We start from the raw sequence: 15,154 nt of genomic DNA on the forward strand, positions 1-15,154 counted from the left end.
ATTCTTTTGTTGTTGATCATTCTGAGTGAATTTTTTTAAAAATTTGTCTATAGAAATAATTTCAATGAAAATTAATATTTGAAATTAATATTTCATTAAAATAATACACAGTATAGTAATAGAAAATTGAAATAAATTTTTTTTAAACATGTGTGTCTTGTTTCAGTTATTACATTTTGGTTATTTCCAACAACTGAATATATATTGTGAAATACACCAGCATATTATAGCATCTGTTAAATTTTGATCAATATTTTATCGAAGAATAATGAAAAACAAGAGATAAATACGAAACCAAGGATATTGGAATTTTTTTACTTTTCAGAAATATGTTCATGTATTATATTAATCTTATTTTTCACGATTAATTTATTTGTTTTCATTATTTTAATTATTTTTTAAATATTTTTATTATATTTAAAAGAACTCCTATGAATTGCATGTTTTCAATTGAATTTCTATCATTTTTAATTTTTTTTTTAATTAAAAATTATGAAATATTATCACTATTCAATTTAATTCATTTATTTCTTAATATTTTATAAATATATATTCATACTATTTTTTAAATATTAATTACACTAAAGAAAGATAATTTTTGTTATTTTATTTTTTATAGAGCAATAAAATTTTAATAAAAAATTGATAACTTTGTCTATAATGATAATGAATAATACAATAATACAAATAATATTTAAAATAAATTTTTCTTAATTATAAGTATTTAACGTAATATTGTAATTTGAGTAATAAATTTATAATTCTAAAAAAAAGATAAAAAATTTATTATTAAAAATACATAAATATATTTGTGTGCTAAATTTTTTGTAATTTTTGTACAGAAAGAAATAATAATTATTTAAAGAATTTAAATTTAAAAAAACATTAATTATCTATTTTAATATTTTTCATTATTATCCTTTCTTTATCACTTTTCATTTATTATATTATATTAATATTAATATTAAATTGATTTTAATATAATACATTTTATCAGAACAAATATTTGAATATACTAAATAAATAATAATATTTATATAAGTGATATTAATTTTTCAGAATACAAATAATTTATATAAAAATAATTTTTATATCTATCAATTCTTTTATTGATTATCATATTGCTCTAAGAAACGTTAAAATAAAATGAAACTCCTATATTTTTTTATCAAAATATTGAAACGATAAGTCGAATAATAATTAAGAGTAAAATAAAATAAATTAATTCAAAATGCAATCTAATTAATATATTAACAAAGGAACAGTATAATTTGTGCAATTCATTTACACAGCATTTATTTTATTATAACAAAAAAAATTCAATTTCAATATTTCAAAATTAATTTCAAATTCTAAAAGAACAAACATTTATTATACACGACAATATTTTTTTATAAAAAGATAAAGAGCGTTAATTACCAAAATATTTGTAAGAAATAAGAAAAGAAATATAATTTAAATATGCCAGATCAAAAGTTTAATACGTTGTACAAACACATCTTCTCAATAAAATACATAAATTACTTATTCGCGATAAATGTTAATATGTACTTATTGCCATCTTATCAAATCGACATATGTCGTATCACAAAAAGAAAATAAACAGAAATAAAAATATATAGAAAGATTACAAATGCTTGCAGATGTTGGTTTTTAATTTTCATTCAAGTATAAAAGCAAAGAATTCGTTGTCATACTGCATCAGTTTGAAAAGAAGACCGTGAAACATGAAATACACACTTTTATTGCTATCTATATTCATCTGTGTACATATTGTGTGCGCAGACACAGATATAGAATTAAAAAAAGACGCTGGACTAAAGGACAAAGCGTCTTATGAGAAAAGCGAGTCAAAGAGTTTAAAAGAAATTAAAGAAGAAAGTGCTTCAAAATCAAAAAATGAACATTTGAAGATTCGTGAAGGTAATTCATGAGATTCAAGACTCAAACCAATTAAATCTGAAAATTATAAAATATTAGTATTGTCAAACTATAAGATAGAAGATTTTATCTAAAAAATAATAAATTAACCTTTTTATATTTTTGGATATTGTAGATATTTTTAATATAGAATTCTTATGAATAAGTTAAAAAATATTTCATAAATTAAATATAGATTTAAATTTGGATTTTAACTCGACATACTCGAAACAGTGATTTTTTTTTTTGAAATTTAAAGAATTTTATAGTTTTTACAACTTTTTATTACTTTTATAATCTAAAATTCTCGAAATCTAAGTCAAAAATTTGTAAAAAATATGAAAAAAAGCATAAAAATTTAATTTGTTGTAATTCAAAAAAGATTTTTATTATTTATTGGTTAATTATGAATTTGAGTTCGAAAAATCCCAAATATCAATGTTTAAAATTTTAATTCTTAACAAAATATATTTAATTTAATTCTTAACAAAAAATATATTTTAAAGAGTTTTGAAAATTTAAAAATTTGAAAATTTAAAAATTTTTAATTGTAAGAATCAAATGGTAAAAGATATTTTAAACTTGAAACATATTATAAAAATAAATCTTTTAATCGATAAATTAATTGATTAGGAAAACGTGAAGAGGCCTTAAAAGAGGAAGAAAAATCCAAAAATCTGAATCTGGTCGTGGTCAGGGAAAAGATTACCAAACTTTCTTCATGGCTTAAAGAAGAGAAAGATATCAGTCCTCTTTTGGAAGAAAAAAGTGGCAAAGGTCTGTTGGGTTTAGAAGATGTCACGGACAAGTTAAATATTGCTCTTAAATCGCTAAAGGAGGGCAAAAAGTTTGATACTTGGAAATTCGAGAAAGGTAGCGAAGACGTTCGTTCTTTGGAAGAACTTAATACGAGCGTTGTTGAACTTTTAAAATTAATAAAGGAAGGAAAAACTGATCATGGTGCTATAGATTTAGAGAAGAATGCTAAGGTACTTGTAGATTTGAATAACATCTCAAAAAGCATACTTGAAACTTGTGAATCACAAAAGAATGAGGAAAATGATAAAAACATAAAACGGAATAAAGAATTAGATTGGAAAAAAAATCCAATTGGTTTAGATTGGAAAAAAGATTTAAATAAAGATAAAATTGGTGGCTTATTTGGTGGTTTAAGTGGACTCTTAAATAGTTTAAAATCAGAAAAAGGTCTTCTAGGTCTTTTGAATAAAGATCAAATTGAATCGTTAATTTCTTTAATCAGTGAGATAAAAAAGAAGGATATAAATTTTAATCTCTTGGATTCTGATGATTACGACGAAAGAAATTTAGACTTGAAATTTCTTACAAGTTCTGTTTCAAAAGCTATTGAATTATTAAAAGGAGGAATCAATATTCAAACAATTTTGAACGCGAAAAATGGAGACGAATTTGATTTGAGCGGCAATGAATTGAAAAATGTCAAAGGGATATTTGGTTTGATTGGAGGTTTGAAACGCTCATTAGGATTAGAAAATATATTAAACTTATCGTTTAAACATATACCTCTGCTTAAATTATAAAATAAAAACGGCAGATCTATTTGATATTTAAAGATCGATAAAGATCTACAAAATGGCAAAACAGAAAATAAAATGGAAAATAATTTGATAATTAAGTAAAAGTATAGTTAATAAATATATGGAGTAATAATTTATTAGGGATATTATATAATTATAATTTATGTAAAAATATATTTTGTTAGAAAGAAATTTGTCTAATGTTCAATTAAATTTATGAAATATTATATCATAAACTTGTGTAAAGAAATAAATTTTATATTTTTAAAAAATATTTTAATATATTGCAGAGCAATTAAATAGTTGTTGTATTTATTTATATAAATATTATAATAATGTCCATCCATCCTTATAATTTTAATTCAATGTCGTGCATATTCTCAAGAAATAATCTCGACACGTAATTTGACAAGTAAAAATATCGCATTAAATATTCATAGATAGATAAAGAGACGTTAATTAAAATTGTTTTTTTAAGATTTAAGCAGCATAATAACATATCAAAATATTAACTGTGAATTCAAAATCATAAAAATTGATTTATCCATGGAAAATTATTTTATTAGATTTGAATAAATTTAATTATCGCTTTATTCACTTATTAAATATAATTATTACATTATTTTTTCGTTTTTGAAACGAGCATACGTGAAATTTATATTTGTAAACGATTTTTTAAATATTTTATCGATCAATTATTTTAGCAATTAATGTGAAAAAACATAGAAGTTGATCACAGAAAATAAATTATCACATAAATATGAATACTTTAACAAAACTATGGTATCAAATAAAAAGAATATATGAAATTATTAACAACAAATTATTCTATAAAATTTGATTATTCCATAAATAATGATTTTAATAAAAATTATTTTATAAAATGATTTCGAGAAAGAAAAATAATTTAACATAAAAATAAATTGAGAATATATGTAAATTTTTATTTATTGTAACATTTACTACTGAAAATATTTGTTGAAATTTCTTATATTGAAATGTTTGAATTTTTGTTAATAAATTTATGGGAGGTATAATTTAACGTAAAAATAAATTGAAAATATAAAATAAATTTTTGTTTTTTTAATATCTACTACAAAGGACATTGAATAAATTTCTTCTGTACTGAAATTTTTATAATATAATATAAAATATTAAAATTTTTAATAATCAAAAATTGAAATATTGAAATAGAAATTGAAAATTTTAATAATATAGTTGTTATGAAAGAATATTTATGCTCGTCGATTTTAAATGACACTTCTATCATCGTTACCTAAATTGAATTTTCAGAGAGTCATTTATAAGAGATAACAGTTGGATTCAATGGAAATGTGTATTACGAATATTCAATTCATATGTTTGGTTTATGTTTTACAAATCCATTAATTCATAAACACTTAAAAAACAAATGGAATAATATATAATGAATGGAATATTATATAATATTAATATTAAATATGGTCAAACTATATCAAATTTTCTTTGAAAAAAATTTATTATAAAACATCTTCATTATATTTTTTAATGAAAATTAATTATTTATTAAGACTTTATTAACTAATTAAAATATATATAGAAAAATATAAAGATATATAATATTATATAATATTAATATCTTAATAATATAATAATATATAAAATTATTCAGGACATATTTAATTTTTATCACAATTATTTTATAAATTCTAGATTATATTAGTTTCAATTTTCGAAGTTTGAAAAGATAAACTTTTGAAACTTTTTTAATTTAATTTTAATTCAGAATTCTTATTAGTTATAATTAGTTATAATTAAATTATTCCTATTGAAAAAACTGTTCAATCATTGTGTTAATCTAATTTTCAAAAAATCGAAATACAAAATACGAAACTAGGTTATATTACAATTGCATAAAAATTCTGAAAAAGGCATAATTCAAAAGAACAAAATTCATTGTATAAATCGGTAAATTTAAAATAATTAATAAGAAGTACGAAATCTCTAATGAAATGAATAATAATCAAATTATTCTTTTGATGATGAAATTTTCACATAATATTATGATTTATCGAGAATTCATATCATTTAATTGACATTAATTATATATGTTTATTATATATGTAAATGATCATATATTTATAAATGAACTTGCAAAATATTTATAATATATATTATAAGAAAAATATTAGACAAAGCATTCTAAAAGATATTATTTTTTAATAATTTTATATTTTAATAAATTTACTAATTTTCGATTTGTTTTCATATAAAATATGTAACATATTTATTTATTATATCATTACTTATTATATCATTATTATATCATACTTATTATATCATTATTTATTATATCATTAATATATATATATTATATTTATAAATTATTTTTTTTATGATTTCTAATAAATATATTCTATTAAAAATAATTTAAATATTTTAATAATAAACATGAAATTAAAATATGAACAATACAAAATTGACAATAAATATTATACAGATTTATTATTATTTAAATAATATGCATAATTTAAATAAATTTTTTTAAATATATATATATATATATATATATATGTTATTTTATTTTTTTCATATTCGTATAAATTATTTTATTTGTTTCATATTTATTCTTTCTATTTCTTGTGAAATAACTCAAGAAAATCAATTATAATTCCATTCGTCAGAAGGCCATTCTTGGCCTTAGAAATCATGTTATGTCTCAGAGAATCCAGTTAAGTTAATCCGGAACATTGGTGAAAGGAATAATTCAAAGTTCAAATAATTTTAAATTATTAATGCCTATATATCTTCATTTCTGCTTCTATTGGTATATATATAGTAATCAAGTTACTATAGATATATATATTGATATTGAAATCGATATGGCATTTGAATTGATAAATTTCACAAAGCCAAGATTTTAGAATATCTATTCAAGAATCGAGAAAAGATCTCCCACAGATAATGCATTTGGATAGAAAAATCAAATGTCCATCTTCATTGTCTGCTATCTATCGAAGTATCAACCAATTTTACACGAATTAAATATCGAATTTCATAATGTGCACAATGGAGAAATTTGCTTTGAATATTTGATCGTTAAATTAATATTATGTAAATTATATATTTAAGAAATCAATCCTTTCATATTTTATATTTTATATGAATATCATTTTTTATAAATTTTAATTACTTCTTTTTATAATATTAATACTAAATAAAAATTAAATATTAATGTAATAATTAAAATATTATTTTATTTTCACAATATTTTTAAATATTAAAAAATTTACAATTGTTCAAATATATAGAGAAGATATAAAGAAAGGAAAATAAACGAGGAATAAATTTAATAAAAATTAATTAAGTTAATTTAAGTAAATTTTAGTTTAATTATTTTAATTTAAGTTAATTTCAGAAGAAAATTAATAGAATAAAAGTAAAATAATTTTTATGTATAATTAATCAGTAATGAATAGATTAATATAATATAATTTGAGAAAAATATAATTTTTTTATTGTTATATTATTTTTTTAATTTTTAAACGCGAATGTAATTTTAATATAGATAAATAAATATGAAATACAATTTTAATCCAATATAATTAAGATTAAAATTCAGAAAGCCTCCGTAACTTTATTATCTGGAATATCTTGCTTTTCATAATATTGAAAAGTGCTTCGAATAAATATTGAATGATTTCAAGAGAATTATATTCAAATATTAATTTTTCCGTAAATATATAAATATATAAATATATATATAAGAAATTATAGATAATAAGAAATATAGTAAAGAAATATTGCGTGCATTTTTATATCAAATTAAAATATAATTTAATTATATGTAATCATTTATAATATTTTTTATTCAAATTAGTTTCAAAAAATTGTAAATAACTTGTAATAGTAAGGAAGTTTTTTCCTCAATATCATTTTTCTCTGAATCAATAAATTATAATGAAAGGATTGGACACAGAGTGTCTGACCATATGCGCTCCATTTCTACTTTCTTGTTAGTTTGTCGATGCTTGGTAAATGTTATAATTTCATTTCTTTGCCAATTCACATATTTAATATTAACCAATATTAGAAAATTTACAACTGCAAAGTAAATTTATAATTATATTATTTTATTACTTTTTATTTATTATAGTAGTTTACAAATAATCAATTAGCTTATAATTTATATGAAGTTTACTCGTAGAAATTAGTTTACTTATTATTGTTGTGTAAACTTCATCAATTTTAAACTCTAATAATACATTTTAAAATTACTGTGAGACTAATTTGATTTATATTTTGTCGAATATAGTTCTTAAAAGACGCATTATGTGAAAATACTTAAAAAAAAAAAATATGAATTATAAATGAACATCTTTGAAATAATCGCTAAATACTCCTATGCTTATGCTTCACAAATGGACACGTCATTTATTACTTCTTTTGCTATTTAGCATTATTCAATGTTTTCAATTGAGCTTACAATATACAGAGATTTGTTCGTGTGAATTGTGTATCTGTTAATTTTATCTTTTGAACTTGACTGAATTGCTCCTTTTCTAAAATAAATAATTTTGTCAATCAAATCGTTGTCTATTTGAACGATGAAGCTTTTGTCAGGGAAGTACAAAGCTTTTATTTCTATTTGTTTATAACATTTTCTGCGTCGTTAGTTGTTTTACTATGAACTTCGTTAGTGTTCCTTTCGATGAATCCTTGACTGAAATAAAACATCGCTTTTCCAAAAAGAAAAAAAATATCGATAAGACAAAACTCAAAAACGTGACGAAATTTTTTAAGAATAAATATGTAAATTTTGCACGTGGAAATTCGTTTATCGAGATATGAAAGAAAAAATGGGGACTTTGTTTTAAAAAATGGCATACCCTTTTTTATGGGTGAAAGGAGAGTTATACTCGGGTGTCAATTTGATACCTGAATAAATGATATCTTATTGAAACACATAAATTATATTATTATTATTATAAAAGGATAATATAATATAATATAAAGGATAAATAAAGTCTTCTATCATTCTTCTATAATAGCTTCTGTAGCTAACTTTTTCTAAAAATATAGAAAGATAATAAAATATAATAAAATAATTATTAAAAAATAATGTAAAAATGAAAATTCGTCGATGTTAATCATCAATATTTTATTCTTTTTCTATATCACATATTATTAGTTTAAATATTTTTTCAAGCTAATATCATATTCAACTTTTCGAAGCTATAATTGTGTCAAATACAATTACTTTTTAAATAATAACAGAAAATATTTCTAAACACTTGGGTATCTTTATTATTTTTCAAATAAAAGAATTTTTTAAATTTTTTAAATTTCAATTAATATAAAATCATTTTCAATCTTTTAATTATAAAATTTCATATAAGAACATATGGAATCCATTGACAAAAGAACAATATCATAAAATTTCCATACAAGAAATTAATAACAGAATCTTTCTAATTCTTCTTGTACTCTAACAAAAAATTACTCTGAAATGATATATGGAAATAAATACAGAATGAAATAATATATAGAATCAAAAGTAAATTGTTTCCATGTATATGTACGATACAAAGCCACTTATTTATATAAACTATTCGAAGACTTTTCTTTTGATTCCTTTCTCGAACAATCGCATTTAGAAGATGAACAAATTTCTGATGTAATTTATTTCATTTCGATCTTGACCCTGACTGAAACTTCTCATGACAACGTTTCATTCTAAGAATAAAATAGAGAAGCGATTCCACAGCGTTAAGTTTCCTCTAAGAACACTCGTAATAGCCATCCTCGTTTGCACAAGATTACTTTGTTAGCGATAGGTTTGAGTAATTGTAAATAAATTCGAACATTAATAGAGATTGAGATTCTTTATAAATAGTTCAAAAATAAAAAGATATTTTTAAGTATATCTGAACATATTGTGAATGAAATATAAATTTTTTTTATAAAAATGAAAAATTTCAAATATTTTTAAATAGAATATATTACTGTATTTCCGACAAATCTATCCCCGTCTCATTTCGTCTCTATTTTATCTATTAAATTGCTTATAAATAAATTTTAATAAATAAACGTCAACTAACATTTTGTATATCAAGCTTGGTATTTGTTTTATTTCATTTAGATTTGATTTTTTTAAGGATATTCTAAAAATATATTAATATTCTATATAAATTCTATTCTAATATAAATTCATATACACAAAGGATTTTATCATTTGTTTCTATTCATTCATTTTCTATAATTATTTGAAATAATTAAAAATTTGATTTGAAATAAAATCGTTCAAAAACATCTTGTTTCTCAAAAAAATTTTTAAATTTTGTTTGCACAATATCTATACATATATCAAACATTACATATTTCCTATTTCTTATTTCAAATAAATATTTATCCTTTTTATTTGTTATTTCTAGACTTTATTGAAAATTTAAAGTTACAAAAATCCATAGAATACACATGTTATATAGAAAGAATGCAAAATAAGATATATACACAATGATATTTATAAACGAAAAGATCTCTCTCTCTATTCTAAAGTTTATTTTCTCTAGAAAAATTATATTATCTCGCTTACCTTGTAATCGTAATCCATAAATCTTTCACATTTTGAATTTGATTTCAAAGTATTTAAATACACTCGCTTGATCTCACCATTAGTCACGGTCAATTAACCACAACAAGAGCTTTCATTATAGCACATGTCGTCGTAAACAATGAGGAGAAAATATAAATGGAATATCGTGTTTATGATAGGGATGCGCAGTAAGGGTGCGCGTTTCTGACCGGTTAGGTCCTTTAGGCAAAATTCACAGTCTGCCGACAGCCGCGCTTGATGAAACTTGATTCCGCACCAATCTTGTTTTGGAAAACAAAACTTTCCTCCGTGTATTTTCCTTTATTGTACTTCCGCAGACAAACTGTTTATATTTTTTTTTCTTTTGCTTCTTTTCCTCCCTCATTTTCGCTAACTTGGCGAGATCCGGAAAAAAGTCAGTGATATTACATATGGGGATGAACACGGCGGAATGATCGAGAGTCGATGACGGTTAATTAAATTTTGTTATGCAAGATATGTCATTACAAATTGTCTAATGTGTTAAGGGTAATGCTCGAATAACTTCTAATTAGAAATTGATAATCATTATTGTATGAAGAGATTGAAAAAGGATTGGATAACTATTATCAATAAATCAAATAGAGCTAGGAATGGATAGTGTTGATGCAAGAAGTGTGGATGGTTTGTGATTAAATGAATTATCGGTGTTTGGAAATTTGTTGAATAATAAATTTGTTGAATAAAATTGTTATTGTGTTTTGAAATTTATTGTGTATTAAATAAAAATTGTGACCAAATGTTAAAATTCTTAAAGTTTTCAAACTTTACGAATTAAACAGAGATCTTTTATCGTAATTTAAAGAAAAATTGATTTTTCATAATATAATGATGAATATATTGTTCCGAACATAAAACAATATAGATATTTACATAAAAGAACCGATATTGATCGAAAATTTTTTTCGAAAAAATTATGACATAAGAAGATGAGTATTAAAATAAAAATCTAAAAATTAAAAATGGTATAAGGAAATGGACGCGAAAGAACTGATATATAGTGAGAATCGATCGTATGTTTTTCAATAATATTATATATATTCTCGTGTGAACCGTGAAAAAACTTTCAAGTTGAAGGATAAAGAGGAAAGAGCGACAAATCAATTAAGAAAGAATATGCTTGTGATCGTGTAAGTAAGTTCAACATCGTGGCAAGGTATGGTGGTTCAACAACTTTTCTCCTTGTCCTCTTATCCTTGTCTTCTTTAGAAACTTTTTCTCTTTGAAAGATAAACATCGGTGCATGAAATTGCATTTAAATAATGCATCGAAACGATTCGACAATATTTCTTAAATTGGATATTAACGCATATAATTGAATAATAATTATATTTGCATTTTCAATTATAGTATTGGCATTATTAATTTATTTCCGAAGTGTTGATGATTTAATTATGAACAAATTATGAATATGTAATATCGTATCCATTATCAATGTTTATATAACTTTTTTATTGTATTTTAATATGAAAATTTTTTTTCACGATTTATTTAATTATTTATTTAATTAAATTATCAGAAATAAAAATTTGAATACAAGCATTATTAGAACAAGCATTATTAGATATTAGAATTAAATTTATATTAATCGCATTCTTTAATTAAATGAAATTTAATTATATTTTTTAAATGTTTTTGCAAGATAAGAATAAAATCTCGATTGAGAATTTAAAATGTTTCTATTTTTATTATAAATTCGAATAATTACTATTAAATCATATAATTTGAATAATTCTTTTATTTGAATAATGCTATTTATACATATGTGACACTAGTTGTATTATTGTTTATTTTGTAATTTCTTTTTAGGATAATATTTAAAACAAATATTTATATGTAATATTTTATTTATTTTCATTAAAAATATTTTTATGTATTACATTACAAACAAATTATCATTGATTCGACATTACAGTATATTGTGTTTTTGATTATTTTAAAGTTTTCTTTTTGATTAATAAATATTGTATCTATGATCAATTTCGAGTTTTCTGTGAATAGCAATTTTTTTTAAACACAATTGTACGTTAAAATTGCGTTGAATAAGATATCATAATTAACCTACTAGGAAATCAAGCTCATTGAAATGCAACCCACAGTTGTCGTTCTCAGTTTGAAAAAAATTCAACATAGCTTTTATTTATTTATTCCTTTTTTTAAAATCTACATATGAAAACGTTAAGCATGAATTTCAATTAAAATGTAGACATTAAAATTATTTTTTATTAAATTAAAATTAAATTCAATTTAAAAAAATAATATTACGTTAGTTAAAAGACTACAAGAAAAGATTTTATATTTAATGAAATAATTAATATCATAATTGTCATAACGTAAGAAATTTTTAAAAATTTAATTTGCAAATATAAAGAATATAAATGAAATGGAAATTGTATAAAGTCTGAAATTTTAAATTCAAAAGAAAAAATTATTAAAATAAATCTACACAAGAAATCGTGACAACTGAAAAAATTCTTTCTGAAACGGTTTAATATTAATTAAATTTCAATTAAATATATGCACTTGGATAACATAAATAATTTCTTTTGAGAGTAATTAAATTTAATTTTAATTTATTTAAAAGAATTAAAATACTATATAATAATCGATAAGATAATAAAAAAAATAAAATTGTTTCATTTCGCATAAATCTTGCCAATCTATTTAATTTTTCGTCTTCGAATTCTATTTTTTTTATCTTCATCCTCAGAAAGATTCCATCGTTTTTCAAACTCGGTCCAGATTATCTGAACAGTCTACTTCATTAACGATTACTCACCCATGATCCTCTTACTTGAGAGTATCTGGATGGAAAAGAGATACGATCGAAGAAAGGATGAAAAATTATGAGAGAAAAATTCGCAGGAATGACGAAAGCTAATAAAAGCTTCTTTTTTTTTTTTTTTTTTTTTTTTTTACTCCCTTATCCTTTCCTTTAAAAGATTTTATCGCTCTTTAACGCGCACAATCGGTTTGCTCGTATTCGAAGAAATTTCTCTGCCACGAATGGTATAAAGGATCACAGTTACACGTTTCATTGGAACGTTAAAAAATAATTCGTGGATTTAAGTTGGAAGGTCAATAAAGGATATCCAAGTCGACATATAAGATTCTTAAGATTGTCGAAGAAATTTTTCTTTTACGAATATCGTAAAATTGCCCGGAATCGGGTTATTTTCCTCTATTTACGTATCAAACGATCCCTTGAGACGAACTGCACCTGGATACTATGGAAAAATTTACATTTTCAATGTCTTTCGCCTTGTCATAGATCATCGTTTATTTTTGAAATACTTGGAGTTTTACACATATAAGAGTTATATAATTTAACTATGTCTTAAACCTCTCAAATTCAATTTTTTACATAATTATATAGATTTTTTTTATATTTTTCTTTCATCTAATTTTTTTTATAAAAAAACATACATAAATAGAAATTATATAAATATTTATTTAAAGAATCTTATTATCATTTATTATCATTTATTTAAAGTCTTTTCAATGTTATATTGAAATAATAATTTAGTAAAAAGGAATGGTTATTTACAGTATAATATTTTATATAATTATATTATATATAATCTTACATTGATCAATAATTTAAAAAAAAAGAATATTTGAAAATTTGTGAAATGGATACAGGATATATTTTAAGTAATTTTTGCATATTATAATAGATTTAATAAATCATATTTTTAAAAATTGCTATATATATTTGTTACATTAAGAAGAATACTTAATTAATTAATAATTTTAAATGCACATAATTTTAATATTAAATATATCCGTATTTTTCAAATAACATTTCAGTTATCGTAAAAGTGCAAATATTATTTATTATTTCAAATAAAATTTAATAATAAATTAATATAGAGAATAATACAATATTTTATCTAAAACCGTATATGAAAAAGATATTAATCACTTTATAATTTTTAAATTAAAGTACTTCAATTAATTGAAATATTTATATTAATTTTGTTAATATTTATGAAATTTTTAATATCGTTAACATTGCATCAAATATTATACTAAATTCATTTAAAAATAGTTTAAATAATTCTATGTTCTAATTTTTAGTTAATAGTTTATTTTTTAGTTTTTAGCATAAGTTAATTATTCGACAATAAATATAACATACAAAATTCACATGATTCATACGTTGAGACTTATAGAAGAAGAAAGTAAAATAAAGTATAGTACTATATTATATAGTACTTATACAAACACAATTAAATATCCTGAAAAAAAAATATTTGATATCAATTGAATTGTTATTAATTCTTTTCGAAAAAAATTCATAGGTTAGATTATTCAACTTAACTCACGCAAAAATTATATATTTAGAAGAAGAATATTTAGAGGTTATTAACTTAACTTAACTTAATTTGAGCTAAACATATTTTTAAACATTATTGTTTAAAAAATTTATAATTCTTCTAAAACCAATCAAAAACATATATTATATATATTATATATTAATATACATAAAAAAGTTTAATAAATAATAACCTAACCTAATCACTCTAAATGTCATGAAATTAAAAATTTATAATCTTTTTAATCAAGAAAGTTAACATCATTTCTTTCATTTTTAATTTCATTTTTCATCATTTTTAATTTAATTTAATCAGCCAACTAAATACCGACTAAACGATAATAAATCGACTCATGTTTTATCTCTGTTTTATTTTTCATTCGAAACGAAACATTAAATGAAAATAAATAAAGATAAATTTTTTTTATTAAATTCAAGATAAGATCAAGAAATAAATCTTGTCAAAACGATGATCCAAATTGCTTATGCATTAAAACCGTAATCGCGATAATAAACGCGACGTTAAAGACGTTATTTCGTATGCAAATTAATGAGATTTGAAGATTTGATAGAATCCCGCATTTCTCATACAAAAATAATTGATATTTATATGAAATTTTACTATGAAATCAACGTTTCTTGTTTCAATTTAATTTTCTTACATAATCAAAGACTTTCTATTAAATCAAACAAAGTTGTGTTCAAACTCTCAAAATCTCAAATTACTTCTTAAATTATTACTTACTT

At 21.0% G+C, this 15,154-nt stretch overlaps 2 protein-coding genes across 5 annotated transcripts in view; both read left to right on the plus strand.

Moving 5' to 3' along the window:
• The first annotated feature begins 1,716 nt into the window (after nucleotides 1-1,716).
• LOC122719657 lies at nucleotides 1,717-3,590 on the plus strand. The gene is made up of 2 exons (XM_043945657.1): nucleotides 1,717-1,923; nucleotides 2,554-3,590. The coding sequence occupies exons 1-2, from the start codon at nucleotides 1,728-1,730 to the stop codon at nucleotides 3,477-3,479; spliced, it is 1,122 nt and encodes a 373-aa protein (XP_043801592.1). The 5' UTR covers nucleotides 1,717-1,727; the 3' UTR covers nucleotides 3,480-3,590.
• A 6,740-nt stretch (nucleotides 3,591-10,330) lies between these two features.
• Nucleotides 10,331-15,154, plus strand: part of LOC122719638 (RYamide receptor-like) — a 37,390-nt gene continuing 32,566 nt past the window's right edge. For 3 of the 4 annotated variants that reach the window (XM_043945618.1, XM_043945615.1, XM_043945620.1), the window contains exon 1: nucleotides 10,331-11,219. The gene's annotated coding sequence lies outside the window, so the exon portion shown is untranslated. The remainder of the gene's footprint in view (nucleotides 11,220-15,154) is intronic. The other variant, XM_043945619.1, reaches the window with a different exon arrangement.

This window comes from Apis laboriosa, unplaced genomic scaffold, assembly GCF_014066325.1.
Source record: "Apis laboriosa isolate Shangri-la unplaced genomic scaffold, ASM1406632v1 scaffold91_cov154, whole genome shotgun sequence".
Lineage (NCBI taxonomy): Eukaryota > Metazoa > Arthropoda > Insecta > Hymenoptera > Apidae > Apis > Apis laboriosa.